This window comes from Micropterus salmoides, unplaced genomic scaffold (genome assembly GCF_014851395.1).
Source record: "Micropterus salmoides isolate LMB-PRFRI ecotype aquatic unplaced genomic scaffold, ASM1485139v1 Ms_hic_scaffold_12, whole genome shotgun sequence".
NCBI classification, from domain to species: domain Eukaryota; kingdom Metazoa; phylum Chordata; class Actinopteri; order Centrarchiformes; family Centrarchidae; genus Micropterus; species Micropterus salmoides.
The window spans coordinates 33,471,176-33,493,880 of NW_024040263.1; the positions used below are offsets into that span (position 1 = coordinate 33,471,176).

Sequence of the window (22,705 nt, forward strand, 5' to 3'; positions counted from 1 at the left end):
ATTTTTTAATCAACTTAAATCATATAAATAACGATAAAGTTTTAACCTACTTATCCATATATTTTTTTACCTGTATTGTTCCTATTTTGATCAAATGTAATGAAATGTTTAAAACGACTGCATAGGTATGCACAGTATATGCACAGCTCAGCCCCAATGTCTTTCACTTTAAACCATTTAGTAAATGTTAAAAAAGGGAACCAGCACAGAGCGTTATGCACAACCATATTTGTTTATTATCAGATTATTGCAAGCAGGTTTCTAGCTGTATAGAAGAACAGAACAAAAGTAGAAATGAAGTGAGAACCACGGTTTGACATCAGAAATAACGTGAAAACTTTTGATCCTGTGGGTATCCATCGCTCTACTGTACAGTTCGCTCAAAAGCACATACACACACAGTGTGTGGAATGATCTGTCCAATAAATATTCATACCTGCATCACATACCACTTTTTAAGTTACAACAGCGTAATGAAATGTACATGTACACACACAGAGGATACATGTGAGGAGGAACCGAGGTCAAAGGATGAAAGCTGTGCAGTTTGTTGGGCAAGATGCACACATATATTTACAAAACACTGGTAACACAGATTAAAATAAAGCACCATCTAGCTTTTGCCTGGTGTCTTACTGCAAAGTGCTCCAAACGTAAGTGCAAAAGACTTTAAGTTCCCCAGAGCAACATACATCACTCTCTCACGCACACACACACTCATTCACACACTCATTCAGGTCAACTGCTATAAAAACTGTAGGAAGAAAATCATCTTTATTCATTTTAGAAATAGTCCCCATGTAGCTACTGTTAATCAATTAAATAGAATCAAAAACAGTGTTTTTTCATATGGTTATGTAGCTACAGCCACACGGTCATTTTCTGTTCACTCCATACAGAACCTGGTCTTAACAGTGCAGCGGCCTGCAGAGTGGCTCTACCAGCGCCGCCATGCGAGTCAAAAGCTTTTTTTTTTTTATGTCTCCCAAATGTCCTCCATCATGGGAGGGACAATGCTTTACAAAATGTTCTTCCGCCACCGTTACCAAAAAAGTACTGTACATATTAAAGGTTATCCCTCGTTTATTATAATTTTGGGTCTTATTTTTTGCAGTTTTGGCTAAATAACACAAAAGTAACAGCAGGAAGTCAGACTGTAAACTGTGACACGTGTTTATAATGGACAGTTTTTTACAGTCCATGTCTTTTTTGTCCCTACCAGTCAGTTTGACTAACCTGTGTGTTGCCACATGTGACGTCTTTATAGTGTCACCGTGTCCACAGATCTCAGCATTTAACTTGTCAGTAATGTTGTTATTAGTGACTACGACCATAACTGCGAAAATAAGACCCAAGTTGTAATAAAAAAAAGTCTGTTTAAATGTGTTTAATCAGCCACATGTTGTGTGAAACCAGCACAGTTGAGTGCAGACTGAGTTCCCTGTGGCGTGGTTCAGTGCATCACTGTGAGCCTGTTTGGATCAGCACCATTTCAGCGGCAGTAATGTGTTGTTTACCCACTTTGTTTGAACCCTAGCTGTTTCTGCCTGCTTTAGCCACTTTACACCAGCACGTTCTTCACTATCATAGTGATTTGTTGGGCTTAATCCTCCCGCCCACCAGCTGGCTCTCTAATCACCAGCTACTACTGGATGCTGCAACTGCACAGAATTAAGGACGCATCTCAGACGCTGGGGTCAGTAATGGGTTCTCAGTAGTAGCACAGCAACATTTAGTGCTGCTAAGTTTCTCTACTGACATTTAGTGCTGGTGCATGACAAGTTCAAAACCAGATCCCCTCTGTGCAGGCTTATGTCTGGGCCCCCGGGAGGGAGCGGCCAGGCTCACATGGCACAGAGGGCCCAGACACTACTAGTCCATTTGCGCTGCGACGCAGTAGAGCTTTGGTCGCTGTGCCGGGGGTTGTTGATGAGGAAGCGCCGCCACCCGTTATGGTACCATTGAGGTTCCGGTAGGGCCGCTGCCGTGGTAATGAAGCCCTTCGGTAGGGCGCAGAGGGGAAACTCAGACCCACCAGACAGCAGCCCGGACAGGACATTACCTCATCCTGCTCAGAGGGACCGCCAGGGTCAGAGGACAGAACGCGGGCTCCACTGTAACCGTTAGCCCGCCCTCCTCCACCGCACTGTACCTGATGACCAATCACGTGAGCTGAGCTGTTGTTGTTGTCCAGTCGTGGCAACGGAGGCAAGGAGGGCGGTCCGTTGGAGATGGGCAGTCTCCAGCCATTAGTGCGTAAGGAGGAGGAGGAAGTGGAGGTAAGCAGGGGTCTTCCAGCTGTAGAGTCCAAGATTCCCTCTGCTGACTCTGGAGACTTGGTACAGTCCATGGGTTCTGTTGGACAAACACCCTCCTCCTCCTCCTCCTCCTCCTCCTCCTCCTCCTCCTCCACTAACCGCTCCAGAGAAACCATCTCCAGCTCCACAGGAAGACCCAAATCCTCTCCTGTCCCGTCCTCCTCTCGCTTCTCACTCATCTCCACGTGTTCTGTCTGCAGCCTCTCGTGCACCCCCGTCTTCTTCCTCACGCCGCCCTCCACATCCTCCCAAGTCCCTTCTTTAATCACTGACACTCTGACGTCCTCGTCCTTTTCGTCCTCCTTCCCCTCCGTGTCCCTTGGCAGGGCTGCAGTCCGGCTGAGCTCCGGGGTACAGGGTAGGGACTGGCATCTCCTTGGCGGCGCTCGCGACCCCAGCATCCCCCTGAGAAGGTGCGGCGGGGAGGCACACGGGTCACAAAGTGCCGGGAGGGTGAAGGTCAGGGAGATGACAGACTTGCTGGGTGTGTCTAAGAGTTTGCACCGCCCCCCGTTCAGGTCTTGTCTTAGAGAGAAGGGGTTGACCCGTGCAGGGGTCCCAAGGAGAGGAGGGGTCAGGGTTACCGGGGGTATCATGTCCGACTGGCTCCTCGCCAAGCCTTGGCGTTGCTGGCTGCGGTCACCGGGATGACACGGAGAGCTGCGCCGCCGATACGGGCTGACGTCCACCGTCACTGGCTCTGAGCAAGGGAAGGAGGGAAGACGTGAGTGAGGTGGAAAATTATGAATTATGGCTGAACAAATAGGTTTATTCGGGTAAATTAACCTTTTTATTTGCTATTTCTTAAATGTATAATAATAATTTCCCTACATTATACAAATAAACTTGCGGCGCCGCGCCTTGCTAATCTGAATATTGACCTTGATCTATTTTATCCCCATGAAGGATTTCACCCCCATCCCTCCTCCAACACTACGCTGACGCTTTAGATCAAAGATGGGATCAGAGTAATCAAGAAAAAGACAATCGAGCCCTGCGTGAGCAACCAAACTGACACTGCTGTAAAAAAACAAACACTCATAGAAGGAATTTTTTTTAATCTTTTTACCGAGTGCAATGGGATTCTCTCGCTCTTCTTCTCTCTCCATGCCCTCCAGTGCCAAAACAATGTCAGAGAACGGGGGACGACTCTCTGCACTCATCTGAAAACAACACAAGCATCAATGAAACACAACATGCTGTCAACAAAGACACACATAGCCTCACAGAGTCCGTGATGGGTTATGACAAGTTAGACAGTCGGCGTGTACTTACATTACAGCAGGTGACAGCGAGGCTAAAGAAAGCAGCGGGACAATCCCCAACCATGTTCTCAAAAGCATCCACGTCCAGACCAAAGTCCTACACACACAGTGTCACAAATATTAAGAAATATTAAGGTAGGCAGTTTATTTGAGAAACATTTTTTGTGTCAATGAATCCAGCGCTCTGACTGTCGTCCAACGCTGCCTACTCTAGCTTTAAATAAAAATCACTGCGTATGTAAGTAAGTAAATAATTATACCATTTTAACAGTTTAACACACACACAACAGCGACCTGTGGCAGACTCCTACCTCTGTCCTGGGTAAGAAGTCAGGGTCAGCTTCGATTCGGGCGATAATCTCACACAGGATGATGCCGTACGCGAACACATCCACCTGAGCAGAGGAGCGCAAGTGAGTCACTTCTGTTCTTACAATACTCTCAGAGTTGAATTAATTTCAGGTTCACTTTTTGCATTCTCAATTCAATTCAAAATAGCTTTATTGACATGAATGTGTAACAACAATATTGCCAAAGCATCATACAAACTACATAAGAACAATCAACCCCATACATTTCATTAAACAAGTAATTAAAGTGTAAAGCAATTAAAGCGTGTGTGTGTTTGTGTTAGAAAAATTTTAATATATTAAAAATTGAAATATAAATAAATAAAACAGTATGCGTGTGTGTGTGTGTTAAAAAAATAAAACTATATTAAAATAAAATAAATAAATAAATAAATAAAACTGTTAGTGTGTGTATGTTAAAAAAATTAATTAAAATATAATAAAAATTAAAATAAAAAAATAGTGTGTGTGTGTTAACAAATAAAAATACATAAAAATAAGGTAAATAAATAAAACAGTAATTGTGTGTATTTGTGTTAGTAAAATTAAAATATATTAAAAATTAAAATAAAATAAATAAAACTGTAAGTGTGTGTGTGTGTTAAAAAAATTAAAATATATTAAAAATTTTAATTAAATAAATAACAGTATGTGTGTGTGTGTGTGTGTGTGTGTTAAAAAAATAAAACTATATTAAAATAAAATAAATAAATAAAACAGTAAGCGTGTCTGTGTTAAAAAATAAAACTATATTTTCTGTGGTGCAGTTTTTAAACAGGATTTTATGTCACATCTCATTAACATCAGACCTACTTTCCATCGTCAGCAAACTGTTTATAAAACACTGTGACGGTACGTTTGTTTGCTTATAAGATGATGAAGACAACAACAACAAGGCATTAGAGTTATGTAATTTCTCACAGGAGAAGTTCTGTGTTTAGCTTTTGATTTACATCAAGAGATACTGCTGTCATATATATGTAAGTTTGTTAATTAGCTAACATTAGCCACCACAAGCTACTGGAACCTGAGTGTACTGAAGTGACCAAAGATTGTGTTTTAGCTCATCATTAAGCTTTTCATTTGTAATTTCTAAAGTTACATAGTGTTGTAATACTGAACAGTGCTCCAGTAGGCGTTTCTGCGAGCTGTGCAGTACCAAAGATGAACAGGGTTACCTTCTCATTGTACAGCTCTCCTCTCAGAACTTCAGGGGCCATCCAGTAGGGGGAGCCCACGATGGCCAGAGGCTGTTTACCCAAACCATCACTGCAATAATGAAAGACTGAATTCATCTCCAGTGCAGTACTTGATTGACATAGTGCACAAAACACAGTCTGATATGGGCCACACTGACCTTTGACCCCAACCATAAATAACCTCAGTTATTTATACTGGCTTTGTGTTTTACCTGTAATCAGGGATCTTCTCTGCCAAGCCGAAATCTCCAACCACAGCGGTGAACATGCCGTTATCACAGCGAACCAGACAGTTCTGCACAGGACAGCAGGAGGGACATCAGATATGCAAACAAATATTGGTACAAATGCGCCAACTATAAATTTACAAACCACCTGTAAAGTACAGGAACAATTTTCTCCCTGCACTCTATCCACGGCACACAGACTTGGTTTTATTTGTCCAGGTTGTGATCTAATAAATCGTTCTGTAACATGAGGCCTCTGCTCTTAACTGTTGTTCAGGCTACAAAATGTTAGCTGTAAACTTTCCATTGCGCCTTGAGCATCATCTAACAGCTGGACTTGCTGACAAGCTTACATCAGCACCGGGAACCTACTCCGACGCTGAAGACTAAACAGCTCAAGTATTGTGATTACGTTCCATCGCTTCCCTATTTGGCGTTTGGAGTTCCTTAAGTTTTGAAAGTAGCAGCAGTACTATGTACAGTTTATGAAGGCGTTGAGTGGTTAGCTTCCCAGCCCTGGTGAACATAGCTGATGAAGCCCTCAGGATCTATACTATGCATCTTATATGCTTTACCTTGGAGGTGAGGTCTCTGTGAAATATGCCCTTGCTGTGCAGGTACTGCAGCCCGAGGGCAATATCCAGAGACAGACCGATCCTGACGCCCCAGGACAGGTACAGATCACTGTCCAGCAGCTGCTCCAGGTTTCCTCCGTTTATATACTACAGAAAGAGGGAGATCGGCCAGCCGTTAGTACCTATTTCGGAATATTCTCTATATATTATTCAAGATGGCGCAGCAGATGGTTGAATCAGCGTGCACACGGTTGTGTTTGTAAATTCAGTGTTCTGCTGCAGCACCCAGCGCCATCTTCCCACAGTACAGCTCAAGGGAAATAACTCCACTCTTCTCATCTCATACCGGACTTAGAACAATACTGGCTTCCGACTCTTCAGAGCGGATCACGACGCAGAGCTCTAAGGCACAATGAGAGGTGCGAGTATCTGTTTTTACACAGTGGCTGGTGTAACAATGGGACAGCACTGTTCTCCTGAGATCTGGAAACTTTTTCCAGCAAGTGTAATTATTTACAGCAAGCAGGAGTCCCAGCTCGTTATTGATCCATGCAACAAAAAAACTGGTCTGTATTTATTTATAGTAACTACGGAATAGAAAGTCCCTTGGATGAGGGACGAAACATCTTCCAGTATCTTCAACCAAGTCCAGTTGCCCTTTAACTTCTTTGGATGCTGCTAATTGGTTGTGAATGCTGAGTCAGGATTCACAGCCTATGTTGTTCTACAAAAAAAATGTATTTTTACGTTTGTTTTGGCACCTGACTGGTCCCACAGTTTGACGTAGAAACTCCTTTTAAACACCAAACTGTGCAGCTCGATGCTTCTATCCAAAATATTCAAGGTTTTTTTAGGAAGATTTTCCCATGCAAGTGAATGGAGCGAAGTTTCAAATCCTTTTCTTTCCACTTTGGATTGTCATTAGTCGGGCATACTACTACTTTCATACTACAGACTTTATTTAAACTTTAAATTGGTCAGAAGAAGTTCATTTATTAAAGATATAATCAGCTTTTTGATACGTTCTATAGTTTTTTTTCATTGTCACTGTTTTAATTTTCTGCCTTTTTCGGTGTGTATTGTGTGAGGTAGAGTGTGTGACATCATCATCAGAGTGGAGATCCCTTTTCTGAAATAGTATGTTTAAATATGCAAATGAGGCAGTATGTAATGAAATATGCGCTAATTTGCATCAATTTCAACAACAAAAATCTGAACACTGGATTAAGTCAGGTGTTTCATTTCATTATACACAAAAGTTTTTACAGAGGGTGTTTTAGATTTCTCGTTTGAATATTTCATAAATCAAAAAATACTGTCAACAGGCATGAAAAAAAAACAATTTTCAACCTGTTTTAAGGGATAAAATGTTCCATAGTGTTCCATGAATGATATATTAAGAAACCCCACTATAAGAACCTTCAGAATATAATTTGGAGTATGTAAGTGCTACCGAAGTGGAGATTTTTGGCTCAGAGTATGAGGAAAAACTTGTTTTGAGAAAACGGCATGTAAAGATATGTATCGTAGAATTGAAAATCAATATTTACAGATTCAAATCCTTAACAATATCTAACATTTAAAACACATTAGAACTAATAAATGAGTCTGAACAGACACAATTACACAGAAAACACCCGCGGAAAGCTAAACCAGGAAGTGTCACGTGATGCATCTAAACCAATCACGTTGTCAGAAATCGATGCTAGAAATCAGATTTCAAGTTTAGCTTAAATCCGCCTCTGTACTTTCACGATTGGTTGCTTGTACAAAGGAAATGACCATATCTGGATCCAACAGCATTGTACAGCAACGGTACCGGAGATCATATGCTGCAGACAGCGTCAGCGACTGGACGTGTTACGGCAGAACGCTAACTTTTAAGCGAAATCCACATACGCACAGAGACAAAACTGAAGTAAACTGATCTACTAAATGTATATTTTGGAAGCACGTTAAGGAAGCAAAGTAGCCCAAAATTTATGTTTCTGTCTGCCGAGTCTCACCTTAAACTCTTCATGCATCATTTTACACCAGAAATGTGGAAAATCTTGTTCGGTTTCCTCACATGGACGGATAGATTTGGCTCGGTGCCCTTCCAAAGGACAAGAGTGACAGGCTATTGCCGGCCATATAAAATTTAGGTCAAAATTTCTTTATGGGGCCTTAAAGAGACAGGAGCTGAAATGAGAACTTGCATGAAATGCCTGTATAAGATAGAAAACTGCAAAATTATTCAAAGTTTAAGGTTAGCAATCCAGTTTAGCATCAGCCTTCAGCAGCCGGCATTCACACCCCCAATTTCTCCAAAATTCCACTGTCTATTTAAGAGCTGCATTTATGATTGTTCTTTACTCATTACAACATGAAATCGTTTGCCATGTCGTGTTTCACTCATTTTATCCTACGAATGTATGCATGACTGAAACAGGGTGATGGAGAAATGGGAAAGGCCAATGAGAATGAAAGAGGGACACTCAAAGTGAAAAACAAAAAACACTCCATTTCAAGAAGCAATGCTATAAAGAAAAGAGATAGTAGTAATGGTTTTACCTCAGTCAGAGCGTGGAGTTGACCTTCGTGCACACAAACCCCAAGAAACCTGGAGGGATGTAAAGAAACCAGATTTTAAAATTCTGTTGGTCATATTCTAGCCTTTCAAAGCCCCTTCATGGAGCCTAATAATTATAGTCCATGTTGGTCCTGCTGGTGAGAATACTGGGACTCATCTCTCTCTCTCTCTCTCTCTCTCTCTCTCCTGGCTGTCGGTGTTTCTCTCCAGACGTTTTGCATCTGGATCCATCGTCCTCGAAGAGATTCAGCCTCTCCTCTCCTGAATGATGCCCCCACATCTGTATTCTTCATATATGTTCCTATCTACTTGTAATTTTGCGATCATAATAGTCCATTCTGTAATTTTGCTCGTGTTTTTTGCTAGTGTGAAATCTCTTCAGTCATGTAGTATTAGCTGCATTCAACAGCAGTGTTTCCTCTGGGTCACCGCGTCACAGATGGTGGCTGGAAAATAGTTTTTCGTGCGTTCTTTGGAAAGAATTAAAGAGTACTGGTAAAGGCATAAACTAGATGTGAATATGCTACTTTGAAAGTAGTCTATTTTGCCTATGTAGGAGAGCCTTGTTAATCATGATTTTCATTGAATGTCATGAGTAATAATGTATGGTTTTATTGGTAGTAGTAGTATTTTTTATTAATAGTTTCTTTTTGGCAGGCACACACAATAAATACACTATTTCCTTTTATGGTCATTGGTAATAGTACTATTTAGAGTTCCCTACTGGAACTGAAGCAATCATTTTTTCTGCAAAGTAATCTCAATTTTCGGGGCCTAAACATGGTCTAAAACTCACCAAACTCTGCACACACGTCAGGCGGGGCGGAAAGTTTCATATTTTATGGTTTTCGCTCATGGGCGTGGCAAAATGGCTCGCTAGCGCCCCCTACAGAGCAGCTGCCTGCCAAAGTTTCACATACATGTATGAGATTTCTGTGGTACGTGCATCAAGTCCAGACATACAATGATTAAAAGCTGTACAAAAGTTTGTTACTCAGTATTTTAATGAACTCCTCCTAGAGAATTAGTCCGATCGTCTTCAAATTTACGCTGTGCAGTCTAATCCACTGACAATAAAAAGTTGTACAAACGGTGAGTTTTCGTGGAACGGCGTGACCGTGGTGTGGTGTCCAAAATCGATGATTCGCCATGAAACAGGAAGTTGTTCTTCAGTCTTCAGTCTACATACTCACGTCAGCACCAAACTTCACGCGCTTGATAAGAGTCGCGCCCTGAACGCATCTACAAGCCAATATTCACTCGTAGTCATAACAACAGGAAGTCACTACTTTTATGCTGTGATGAACCCCTTCTTGCAGGTTGGTTATATCAACTTCAACCCTTAACACATTGATGATGTCATGTTGTAAAGTGTGCGAGTTTTCCTTCATCGGCGTATCCGTGGCGTAGCGGCAAAGGTCCATGCTACGCTGTGAAACAGGAAGTCGTCGTGACTTCACTTCACATGCTCAAATCTGTACAAACTTTACGTGCTTGATAACTTTCCCGCCCAAACAGATATTCATTCATAGTGGTAGCGCCACACACTGGCAACAGGAAGTCAGCGCTGTGTGACACTCATCACGTGATTTTAAAAAAAAATTCACAAAAACCAGACTAATGTTTACTGACTGCTGAGACAGAAGGTGAATCACAATGAAAGCATACTGACTTGCTTTGCACAGAGGGGATACTCCCTGACAGAGGTACACAACACTGACACTATATTAAGTATATTGATCTAAGTTCACTTGGCAACACAATGCATTACATACACCGACAGTGGAAGTGTGTTTTCAGATACACAATAGTACCTACCTGAGGATATTGGGGTGGCAAAGCCTGTTCATGAGTTGCACTTCTCGTAGCATGTTAGCTTTGTTGCTGGCCAGTGTGTTCATTTTCAGCGCCATCACCTGCCCTGTGATCCGATGCTGCACCTGAAAAACAATCAGAGAAGGTTTCCACTGAGAGAGCAAGTCACACAGAGAGAACCATGAATAGGGTTGGGCGATGTCTGCAGAATTTCCATCGAGCGATGTCTACAATGAAACATCAGGACGGACGATCATGGTTCGAATTCCCAAAAGAGGCCAAACCAACAATCTTTCTTACCTGTATTTGTAAATATTACAATATATTTCCCGTACTCATGCCTTATATTCAAGAATCTTGAAAAACAATTTCAGACACCCCTAAAACGGACCGTACCATTTCCTAACATTGTCGTTAGTTGAACGTCTTGTCTGTCTGCATCACTCGCAGCGCAGCTGGTTAATGTCACTTAAAATGAGCTGTCTGATGCTAGCTGAGAGCTGAGAGCCCAACCTATTCATTTCATTAGAACTATGTCATTTCATATTTTATGTAATTGTCAGCTAACACAGGTGTTTAGGCATGAGCAGTGAAATTGGGGATTAGTTATTGTAGAGATCCACTTTTACATCAATACAGAGTTTATTATTTCATATGAAGTCTTGGCCTTTGTTTTAACTCTAGTAATTTGAAACTTGATGAGAATAAAATCTTTAGTCTTTAGTTCTGTATCAACACTGTGTGGGTCTGTGTTTGAGCACTGTTAAGCATTTACTTCAGAAAATGATGTTAATTTGCTTAGAACCTTTAATTTGGACAACAGAATTTTGTAAAACTATAACACTGTGAACACATCATCCTGGCAGTCAATGAAAGTCATTAAAGAGCTCATATTCTGCTCTTTGCCTTTTCCCCTCTCCTTTATTGAGTTATTTACATTTTTTGTGTATGTAACAGGTTTGCAAAGTGAAGTCCAGCCCAAAGGGAGTTCCCATCTCCCACAGAAAACTCTGAACTGCCTGAAAACAGCTCTTTTGTAATCCAGCCTTTACTTCCTTTTCTTGTGACGTCACAATGAAAATATGTCATAACGCTCGCCGAGCGGCGACTCCGACACGCCCTCAGAAACAGCGAGCTGCAGCTCACAGCTCTCCTCTCCCTTCCAAACACTAGCTACCCTCCAGGCAGTCAGTGGACATAAAGTTGTTCCTGTGATGTAGAGACAGAGCTCAGTTAAAACTTTATGGATACAGATTAATAACTCACCGCTCTGAAACTCTCGCTCCAGTCCGTGTTGCCGAGCCGGTCGGCAACACGTACGGCTGAACCCGAGCTGTTTACCGGCTTCTCGCTGACCCGCCCTACTCTGCTTCTGATTGGCTAGTAGTCCTTAACTAGGAACTGAGCATGTGCAGCTCCCAACAAAGATCATTTAGAGACAAGATGTATCACTCCATAGCTAAAACGAAGCCTTCAACACAGGGTGAAAAGAGGAGCTGCAGCAATGTGCAGCATGACAAAAATATAACCATGTAAACCTGCTCTGGTAAATAAATAAGACGATGAACCTGAAAACGAGCATAAAATAACCACTTTAAGTGATAACATTTGTTTCCAGGTTCATTAAAGTAACATAATTTACAGCACTGGGTATAGTATGATATAGGTCAGAGGTCACTAATAGGCGGACCGTGGTCCGGATCCGGACCCAGCCGCCGTCCTCTCCGGACCGCCGACCTACAGCCCATTTATTATTGAGACTTACTACCTCGTGAAGGAGCGTTTCTATTTTAACCCGCACAGCTTTTCTAGCATTTACTGTACTGGTTTAGAGGACCAGGAAACTCACAGACCAATCGCATGTGCTCCAATCGTCTCATGTGACGCTGCTCGGCCAATCAAATCTGTGCATACCGATGCTTGCGAGTCGAGTCCGCGAGATTCACCAGAGACGTTTTGGAAACACACCCGAATTGAGGAGACGAAAGGGAAAAGAGATTTCACATGACTTTTAATCAAGAATGTACAGATTCGTACATGTACATTCCTCTTCACGGGCAGTTCAAAACCAGAATATCTCACAGATCTCCAATATGCTAGCTGGAGCTCACGTTTCTCACTGAACAACAGAAAGTAGGAAAGTGGTAGCTCTGTAAGAGGAAATGAAAGAGAAGAGGAGGCATTACAGCTGTTCAGTTGTGTGTTTATTATAAAATTGGTTAAGACTACACTTCATCACTTCAAGCTACACTTTTTATTACATTTTTTCTAAAAATTAGGCACTTTAGTTTACTTAAATTTAGAATTTATTATTTGAATAGTTATTATTTATTATCCCTCCAGTTTGATGTGAAAACTGACTGAAATATTATTTGATTTGACAGTCCGTTGTTGACTAAAAACATGTGTTGATACAACTATAGGTTATAGTGCTGAATGATAACGCAAGTTCGTCGTTTTGATGTTCCGGACCTTTGCTTCAGGAAATTTTCTCTAACTAGACCTCTTTGAAATCTAATTGAATACCCCTGATATAGGTTTTACATGTTGTTCGTGTGATTTGTTAACGGTGTTAGCGTAGCATGCTAACGGTAACGTCAGCTGTTATTAATGATTTCTTTAATTCTGGAAAGTCTAGAAACACCCCGATGGTTTTTGCAGGGCTAGGACTAGGCTAGTTTCCACTTGTTAAAACTGGTTCGACCTTTACACTGTCCAGCAGAAACACAGGGTCACAGAACATGTGAAGCTGCACGTACAGTAGGTCTGTGTGACTAGATGGCTCATTTACTGTAATTTGTGCCTGCAAAGTGTGTGGAGCTGCAAGTGCATGCATCTGTGTCTGTGTGTTGGAGTGCATGTGTGTGTGTGTATTAATAGCATAGCACTAATAGGCTTTCTGGATTTCCCATCACTCTTCATGATCTGCACAAATCCACTGGGCCATACCTGAGGCCTGGCCCGGCAGAGCGAACAGACAAACAGTAGGCAGATTTTAACAGTGATAATAAATCTAACAAACTGTGATTTTGATACTTGATTCTGATTCATTATTACTGATTGGTGCTCACTCAATGAGGATCGGTCCAACAGCAGTGCAGTGGGAAACGATCTTCCTCTGTCTTTTGTTACATCCTACACAGACTAACAGGACTAACTGAGCCAACTGGGCCCAATGTTTCCCACACATAGACTTTACTTGGGCAGGTATATTTAGTGAGCCATTTTAGCAATTTGCAGACACAGTTGTTATCTATTACGTTACAAGTAGCGGACACGGTGGATATTTTACAAGCACGGACCAAGTAAAGCGACAGCGAACACACCAGTGCGGATTCCTTATCCGTTAGCTACCTAAATTGTCCTTAGGTGTGAGTGCGGCTGGTTGTTCGTCTATGTGTGTCCCTGCGATGGACTGGCGACCTGTCCAGGTTGTACCCCGCCTTTCGCCCGATGTCAGCTGGGATTGGCTCCAGCCCCCCAGCGACCCTGTACGCAGGATAAGCAGTTGACGATGGACAGGTCATCAGGTTTGGATAGTCTGCCAATCATTCATTAAATTATTGCGCAAACAAAAAAGCTCTACATGGTCGTTAGTCTCTGATTTGTTAATGCCAAGTACCAACTTGTCATAATCATGAACATTCGTGCAGAACGACGAGTTCAACATTTCAAAAGTTTGCTGATGGGACGTCACTTTGTGCTGTAAAGTGGTGAAGACATAAGGGCTCAGATTAGGGACGTGACGGCACATTTGGAGTCACGAGAACAAGACGAGAAGATATTTTAACAGTATTTTGAATAAATATTTGATGCTGAAATATATCAGTGGGGGACTTTGAGCATTAAACACTTAATTTACGGCATTCTGGAGACATTTTCTGCACCAATTTATGGTGCAAATGTCTTTATTTACATGAAGGGAAACATAATTAAGGTTGCAGGTGACAATTCAAAATATAATGGAATATAATTCAGTAATCAGCTTTAGGACAATGAACATTTGTTTCTTCTATTTTTCAGTTGCATTGCATGTTTTCTTATTGTGCATTGTTTCATTTGTTCTTGTTGCCGTTTTTCAGAACATTTTTAACAAAAGCTTTCAAAAAGTGAGGGAGACATTCAGATTCTGACCTGTCCCCAGCGTCCCCAGCGTGTAAATGACACCTATCTGTCAATATCTTTAAATGTCCCGCCCCATCCAGGCTGTGATTGGTCGGTTCACGAAAAGTGACACCGACGAGCTACATTCAGCACTTCGCTCTCATCTTCAGCTTCAGCTCGTCTCTCTCCCCCGACAGAGATTAGCAGGCAGGCGAGAACGGGAACAGGTGAGCGTCACGTAGCGCCCAGAGAACCTGATCTGAAGAGGAGAGGACCGGCAGTCCCGGTACGCAAGAAAATGTCCCGGTACGTGTAAAATGTCAAGGTGCCGGCCCACTTTAGGCACTGCTTAAAACGCCTCCTCCAGATGCCGCGGCTGCTGCTGTAAACGGAATCGCTGGTGGAAAAATCCAGAAGACAAGTTCTGTGTCTTTTTGGGGACATTATAAAATGTAGGCCTACTACTGATGGAGAAAATCAGCAAAGCAGACAAAAACATGGAGAGAGGGACACAGGGCATGCCGCTGTGTTTAAAAATAAACCTCTTGGAGCCGTACCCTAAACCTAACAGGAAGTCGGCCATTTTTAATCATTTGCAAGAGGTTTCTCTGATTACAGGCTCCGTACTTTAACGAGCTCCTAGAGCTTCAACCTGATTGACTTCAAATGTGGGAATCTCCATTTTAAGAGATGTTAAATTGCGAACCTTTTTTGATTCCTCAGACGGCAATGTCCGTGGCGAGGCGTTGATGTTTCGCCATGAAAAAGGAAGTAGCATGTAAATGGAATAGACATGCTCAGATCTGTCCCAAATTTCACATGTCAACTGCTTAGAGACTTACATGTCAACATCCAGTCATAGTGAAAGCACCACTGGCATCAGGAAAGGACATGTTTCAAACTTCTTATGCTGCATTTACGTATTTAGCCCACATGGCACCTTAGGGACAAAAATATCCACTGTGAGACTTTTGGACTTCACATGGCCAGGGGGCTTAAAACCTCACAAAACTTGGAACGCATGTTCTTTGTTGTCCAATATTTCATTTTCATAAATGTACGTTCCACTCAAGAGAAATGATCCCTCTGCCCTTTCATCATTATTAGGTTGTCTAGATGAAGTAAAATTTTGGCTTGACCATTTTTTATTTTTAAGTGAAAACAAAACAGAGATCATTGTTTTCGGGTCCACTGTTAATCCCCAGGCTGCCACCTTCGACCTAGACAGACTATCGGCTTTTAGATCTTCAAGTGTACGGAACTTGGGCGTTCTACTGGATGAGTCTTTAAATTTTGATAAACAAATCTCCTCCGTAATAAGCTCTAGTTTTTATCAACTGCGTCTGTTGTCAAAAATCTAACCTTTTCTTAATCCTAAAACTCTTGAGATGGCTGTTCATGCTTTTATCACCACACATGTAGATTACTGCAATTCACTTTACTGCGGTATCTCGAAAACTCAAACTGCTCGTCTGCAATTGGTGCAAAATGCCGCCGCAAGATTCCTCTCAAATAGTCAGAAAAGTGACCATATCACCCCAATTCTGAGGTCTCTTCATTGGTTGCCCATTCATTTCAGAATTGATTTTAAAATCCTGTTATTTGTGTACAAATCTCTATGCAACCAAGCACCGTGCTACCTATCTGAACTGTATCAACCATATACTCCATCGAGAAGTCTGAGATCAGGTGAAAAGAATCTGTTATTAGTCCCTCACTGCAGACTTAAACGCAGAGGGGATCGAGCATTTTCTGTGGTTAGGCCTCGCCAATTTGCCCACAGAAGTTAGGATAGCCCCTTCTGTGACCTCTTTTAAGTCACTTTTAAAAACGCACTTGTTTTCCTTGGCCTATAAATAAGGGTGTATATATATATATATAATTTTTTCATTTTTGTTAATTTTTCTCTCCTTGGAGTATGATGCTGTTTTTTCTATCTAAGTCTGATACTGGCATTTCTGTTTTTTATTGTTATTGTTGACGAGTCTGATACTGCTTTGGCTACTCCTGTTTAAAGCTGTTCTTAACTTTGCTGTACTTTTCTATGCTGTGCTGTTATGCATGGTATTATTGTCTTTTAATTCTGTAGTTCTGTAAAGCACTTTGGTCAGTCAGTGGCTGCTATAAAACGTGCTATATAAATAAAATGAACTTGAACTTAATATTTGTGCGCAGCGTGGTTGTGGAACTTTGAATTGACCCGATAACTCATCAAATCATGAATGGACATAATTGGGTGGACCTCCCCCACTCTAGTTCTCAATACTGGGATGTGCACGGCCCAGGACCTGGAGGGCTCTGCAGCAGGTAACTAAAACTGCTCAGAAGATCATTGGTGCCCATCTACTGAGCATCGGTGATATAGGTGAGGTGCCTGCAGAGCCCAAAGGACACTAAAAGGACAGTACCTGACAAATTACATGGAAAACGTAAGCCAAGAGTGTGAAACCGCAGTCCGTTATAAACCACATAATAGATTATACAAAGCAACACTACAACATTAACGAGGGAAACACGTTACTTCTCTTGGTGATTATGGATCCTTGCCAAAACTGCGAACAATAATAATATCTGGCCCGAGGCCAAATAAATAAATACTTTGATAGTGTTGCTGAACATGACCTCAGGCATCGCAGCAGCAGTCACACACTGCATGCTTTATTGTGAGCATGTCAAACAGTCATTCATTATCTATTTGTTGAAGAGGGGGAAAATTCCCCCAGTGTGGGATCGATCACGCTACCTTCAAGGTAGGCCTGGGCGATACGGCCAAAAATGTTATCACGATAAAAACACTTCATAACGTTCGATATCGATAATTATCACAATAAATGCCAAATCGTTATTTCTTTTTGCTCCTGAGTGAAAATTGAAGAAACCAGATGGTTAATTATGTGGTTAAACTTTTCTTTATGGTCAGAACGGGACAAACACTTGATGCCAAACAGTGGATCACTAAACAAGTCTGAGGTGGAACATTCAAAACTATTATCTTTTCAACATATATGATTAGTTCATCTTTTTTCAGGCCTCTTTTTTTCAACAAAATAAATATTTTTAATAGAAAAACGAAATGCTAATTAGTTCGTGATTCAAATGAACTAAACCAAATATTTATAGAAGATATATTGAACATTTATTATATTGTTATTGAGGAAAATTATTTTGCGATAATTATCATCATTGTTTTATTGCCCAGCCCTGTTTCAAGGTGAGAGTCTTCAAAGTGTCTCACCACTCTGAAACTCTTGCTCAAGTCTATGTTGCTAAGCTGGTGAGAGGAACATATCCAGCTGAACCGAAGCCGCGTTTACCAGATTTTCAGGACCAAAATAAATTGCTCCGATGCAAAACTTATTTGCCGACGAAACGCGCACTGTTTATCCGTTTTGGGTTACTGTAGAAACATGGTGGCGCAGCTGCTGTTATGTAGAGAGAAATGTCTCATTCTAAGGTAATAAACGGTTCATCATGTCAGGTCTTTATACACCACTGGGAACATAGTTACGGATCTTATATTGTAATTCTGTCAACAGATCCTCAGAAACATTACACACTGGACTTTAAGCACCTGAGCATTAAACCACAGGATGTTCCCAAACGTATTCATAACATTTAAATAATGTACTGAATGTTGTAACGACGTTATGGTCGTTAGGACTACCGGAGGCCAAGACTGAAAGGTTACGTTTTTTGTTCAGTTTCCTGGGAAGTGATGAAAGGACAGCCTTGTAAGCGGGAGATAAGTGGTGGCTCTAACGACTGTCGTCACAGCAACAAGGAACACTAACGAACCAGCAGTATCGACGATCCTGGCCAACGACCCCACTGAGGTTAAATAGCTGAGTTTCCCTGCCAGTCAGTCAGAACTGAAGAAGTCCTTTGGATGAGGGACGAAACTTCTTCTAGTACAGGTGCTGGTTATATAATTAGAATATCATCAAAACGTTAATTTATTTCAGTACTTCCATTCAAAAAGTGAAACTTGTATAATGTATACATTCATTCCACACAGACTGATATATTTCAAGTGTTCATTCCTTTTAATTTTGATGATTATAACTGATAACTAATGAAAACCCCAAAATCAGTATCTCAGAAAATTAGAATATTGTGAAAAGGTTCAATATTGAAGACACCTGGTGCCACACTCTAATCAGCTAATTAACTCAAAACACCTGCAAAGGCCTTTAAATGGTCTCTCAGTCTAGTTCTGTAGGCTACACAATCATGGGGAAGACCGCTGACTTGACAGCTGTCCAAAAGACGACCATTGACACCTTGCACAAGGAGGGCAAGACACAAAAGGTCATTGCTAAAGAGGCTGGCTGTTCACAGAGCTCTATGTCCAAGCACATTAATAGAGAGGCGAAGGGAAGGAAAAGATGTGGTAGAAAAACGTGTACAAGCAATAGGGATAACTGCACCCTGGAGAGGATTGTGAAACAAAACCCATTCAAAAATGTGGGGGAGATTCACAAAGAGTGGACTGCAGCTGGAGTCAGTGCTTCAAGAACCACCACGCACAGACGTATGCAAGACATGGGTTTCAGCTGTCGCATTCCTTGTGTCAAGCCACTCTTGAACAAGACAGCGTCAGAAGCGTCTCACCTGGGCTAAAGACAAAAAGGACTGGACTGCTGCTGAGTGGTCCAAAGTTATGTTCTCTGATGAAAGTAAATTTTGCATTTCCTTTGGAAATCTAGGTCCCAGAGTCTGGAGGAAGAGAGGAGAGGCACAGAATCCATGTTGCTTGAAGTCCAGTGTAAAGTTTCCACAGTCAGTGATGGTTTGGGGTGCCATGTCATCTGCTGGTGTTGGTCCACTGTGTTTTCTGAGGTCCAAGGTCAACGCAGCCGACTACCAGGAAGTTTTAGAGCACTTCATACTTCCTGCTGCTGACCAACTTTATGGAGATGCAGGTTTCATTTTCCAACAGGACTTGGCACCTGCTCACAGTGCCAAAGCTACCAGTACCTGGTTTAAGGACCATGGTGTCCCTGTTCTTAATTGGCCAGCAAACTGGCCTGACCTTAACCCTATAGAAAATCTATGGGGTATTGTGAAGAGGAAGATGCGATACGCCAGACCCAACAATGCAGAAGAGCTGAAGGCCACTATCAGAGCAACCTGGGCTCTCATAACACCTGAGCAGTGCCACAGACTGCTGGACTCCATGCCACGCCGCATCGCTGCAGTAATTCAGGCAAAAGGAGCCCCAACTAAGTATTCAGTGCTGTACATGCTCATACATTTCATGCTCATACTTTTCATGCTCATACTTTTCAGTTGGCCAACGTTTCTAAAAATCCTTTTTTGTATTGGTCTTAATATTCTAATTTTCAAAGATACTGAATTTGGGATTTTCATTAGTTGTCAGTTTTAATCATCACAAATAAATGAAATAAACATTTGAAATATATCAGTCTGTGTGTAATGAATGGAATTACTGAAATAAGTCAACTTTTTGATGATATTCTAATTATATGACCAGCACCTGTATCTTCAACCAAGTGCAGTTGCCCTTGATTTTGACCCCCTTTCCTCAGACTTTGAGGAAACCTGGGATGGATACTGACAAACTGACAGAGTTTAACATTTTGATGAACCAGGAGACGAGGTCACATACCTTGAAGACCTCAGAGAAGAAGCCTGAACCAATCTTCTCGCAGAAGAAGTCATCTATGCGGGCCAGACTGGACACGGCGCTCCTCAGGGCTCGGTACGAGGAAGGGCGGATCCGGTTGGGTGCGTGGATACTGTGGAGCGGCGGCTCATCTGGGCCGCCGTGACCCTCCTCAGGATCGCAGAAGCAAAACTCAGCGTGGTAGTCCATGGTGCTGACGGACTACCACAGGAAAAGCTAAATGCCTGTTAGACCGCAGTAGTCCTGGGGCACGAGAAGACGGTGGCTTCCACCATGATCCGAGTGATCAAAGCGTCTCCTGTGGGTTATACTGATGACTTGATGTTTTTTACACAACACTGCAGCTCTGATTGCATCTGCTCTCCAGGACGCACCAGGATAAACGCTGCAATAAACCTCAGGTTAGAGTAAAAATATCATCTATATTTCTACTTCAGTGAGCCGCTTTTCTCATTAGCTCAGCTTCATCTCCATCAGCTCATTTGAGGTGAAGGTGGAGGACAGAGTCCACCATTCCTCCCAGGTCCATCCATCCACACTACCAAAGTTTCCCTGAGCAAGACTTCAAGTTCCCACCAGCTCTGGGTTTGTTCTCTGTGGCCCACACTGTCCTCTGACTTCACAGGTAACGTGGAAAAGTCTCAATAATTAAGTCACTAATAATCTCCACCTCCCTGCCACAGCGGGTTTTAAGAATTCCTGCAGCCTCTGAACGTCGCCTGACCGTGTCGGTACGTGAGGAGGCTCGATTCCCTGCGTCATCCCGTTAGTTTGGAGGCTGACGACGGATGCTGCAGCTGCACGGTACCGGGAGAGGGTAGGAGGGCCGAGCAGCCAGCTGCCACACAAACTCCCTGCGGGAAGAAGAACATTAGAGATGTTAGAGGAAACAATTCAGCAGCGCAGGTTGACCTCAGCTGTGACAGCAACAACAGGCCGATCGGTTCTGCACTGTGTGATAACAGGACACATGATTAAAGAGCTTCCTCTGCAGGCAGCCCGGGCCCATCTGCTGGCTGTGTGCGGTACGGTGGCCATGAGGCCAGTGACGTGAGCCACGGGCGATAAGCCCCGGATCACATCGAGCTGCTCACCGGACTGTTTAGAAATAATCAGAGGCCTCATCGACCCTGATTTAATCCCTGCAAAGAAGAATTTCCCCCGCAGAAAATAATAACCCGGCTCTGATGTAACGTTTGCGTGTCAAAATCCCATAATGTCGTTTCTCCTGACCAGTAAAAGAGTCGATCTAGTGCTCGCGGCGGGGGGTCGCTCGGTCTGGATGGACGCGTGGACGCTGCGCAGCCCGGCGGCGTCTGCTGCTCATGATCCCGTCCGGACCGCTGCTCCCGGACCGGCTGGTGGCGAGACTCACCAGCGGAACAGCCAGGAGTCAAACCGGCGACAGTGACACACGGCACTTCCTGTCAGACATTTCACAATAAAGGTTTTTTTCCCCCCTACACAGTAGGCCTATATGTTCTGAATAGATGTACTTGAAAGAAAACTGTAGTTTATCCCTCAAAAAGCACAACTTTGAATTTCATTAAAAGATTTTCCACTTTACGACAACTATAGAAGCGTTAACTTGCTCGCTGAACATGTTTATGTTGAACAAAGCCATAAAATACGCCTGAATTTTCAAAAATGCAGACAAAGAAAATCTAATTAATCAACTTATGACATATTTAATGTCAATACACTTTATTTATTTGCATTATGTGATGATTGAAAAAATAATTTACCAATTTTAATTTGGGGAGCAAACAATTAAATTTTGTCCCTCACAAAATCAGAAGGTTTTTTGGGTTTTTTTCTCTGTCTTATGTGAACGCAACTAAATAAGAAGAGAGCAGGTGACAGATACATCTGACAATACAGTGAGATTACACAGGCCAAATCAAACGGATGTAAAAAGTCAGGTTTTTGGTGTGAATGGAAAGGAGAAAGGAAAGCGTTTTTATAGTTTACTACAAAATGCACCTCATTTGTGTCATTTTCAAAGTAATGAAACTAAAATACAGACAACAGGCTATTGAAGGAACAAAAATTAGGCCCAAAGCAAGTTTTCTTTTTAATAGGTCAGCCCTTTAAGGCTTTATTTTTATTTTATTTTTACTTCCTGTATGTTATTGTCGAACTGTGTGCAGTTTGACATGTGTGGATGACTGAGCGGCTCTGATTGGAGCAGGTGAGTCTAACCCCGACAGTGGATCTGGAATCAGTTTCCTCCGTCCAACCTGAGGGCTCCAGCGACTAAAGGCCGTTCCCAGACCAGCCGCTGAACCGGAAGTGGAGCATTGGCAATGACGCTTTAAATCTTAAATAAGTGATTTTAATTGTACTAACAGCAACAGATAATTGGGGTTGGAGTATCATTTAAAATAAAACAGTCCGGTTATTTTTTATTTATTTTTTATTTTATTTATATCCATTTTCACGATCTCCTCCCTGTTGTGCTGCTGACAGCCAAGATGTTTCTGTTCACGTTGGAGGAAGTGATGAGGGAACTGCACAGTGCAGCGGCAGAAAACCAGTTTGGCCTGGATGGAGCCAAGTTTTGCTTTAAATAAGGGGACAAACCATCAAATAAATGCATATTCTCATGTAACTTTAGCATATTATGAAATATA

At 42.2% G+C, this 22,705-nt stretch overlaps 1 protein-coding gene across 2 annotated transcripts; it reads right to left on the reverse strand.

Moving 5' to 3' along the window:
- Nucleotides 1-213: 213 nt before the first annotated feature.
- On the reverse strand, nucleotides 214-21,536 carry LOC119899845 (dual specificity testis-specific protein kinase 2-like). 2 transcript variants are annotated; one of them, XM_038714634.1, is made up of 11 exons: nucleotides 21,306-21,536; nucleotides 20,055-20,926; nucleotides 10,325-10,446; nucleotides 8,488-8,536; nucleotides 5,935-6,081; nucleotides 5,345-5,427; nucleotides 5,112-5,202; nucleotides 3,895-3,978; nucleotides 3,594-3,680; nucleotides 3,388-3,481; nucleotides 214-3,018 (listed from the first exon to the last, which is right to left on the reverse strand). In XM_038714634.1, the coding sequence occupies exons 2-11, from the start codon at nucleotides 20,259-20,261 to the stop codon at nucleotides 1,811-1,813; spliced, it is 2,172 nt and encodes a 723-aa protein (XP_038570562.1). In that variant the 5' UTR covers nucleotides 20,262-20,926; nucleotides 21,306-21,536; the 3' UTR covers nucleotides 214-1,810. The 2 variants fall into 2 exon arrangements, with proteins under 2 accessions (XP_038570562.1, XP_038570563.1); XM_038714635.1 differs by lacking the exons at nucleotides 8,488-8,536; nucleotides 10,325-10,446; nucleotides 20,055-20,926; nucleotides 21,306-21,536 and adding an exon at nucleotides 7,941-8,454.
- Between the last annotated feature and the right edge of the window lie 1,169 nt (nucleotides 21,537-22,705).

What these genes read in the sequence shown, in the direction of transcription:
- LOC119899845 (XM_038714634.1), bottom strand. Translation starts at nt 20,261, where the DNA reads ATGGACTACCACGCTGAGTTTTGCTTCTGCGATCCTGAGGAGGGTCAC. An exon ending in GAGAGCTGTACAATGAGAAG is followed by an intron (nt 3,979 to 5,111) that starts GTAACCCTGTTC and finishes TCCTCTGCTCAG; the next exon opens with GTGGATGTGTTCGCGTACGG. An exon ending in ACTTCTTACCCAGGACAGAG is followed by an intron (nt 3,681 to 3,894) that starts GTAGGAGTCTGC and finishes CTGTGTGTGTAG; the next exon opens with GACTTTGGTCTGGACGTGGA.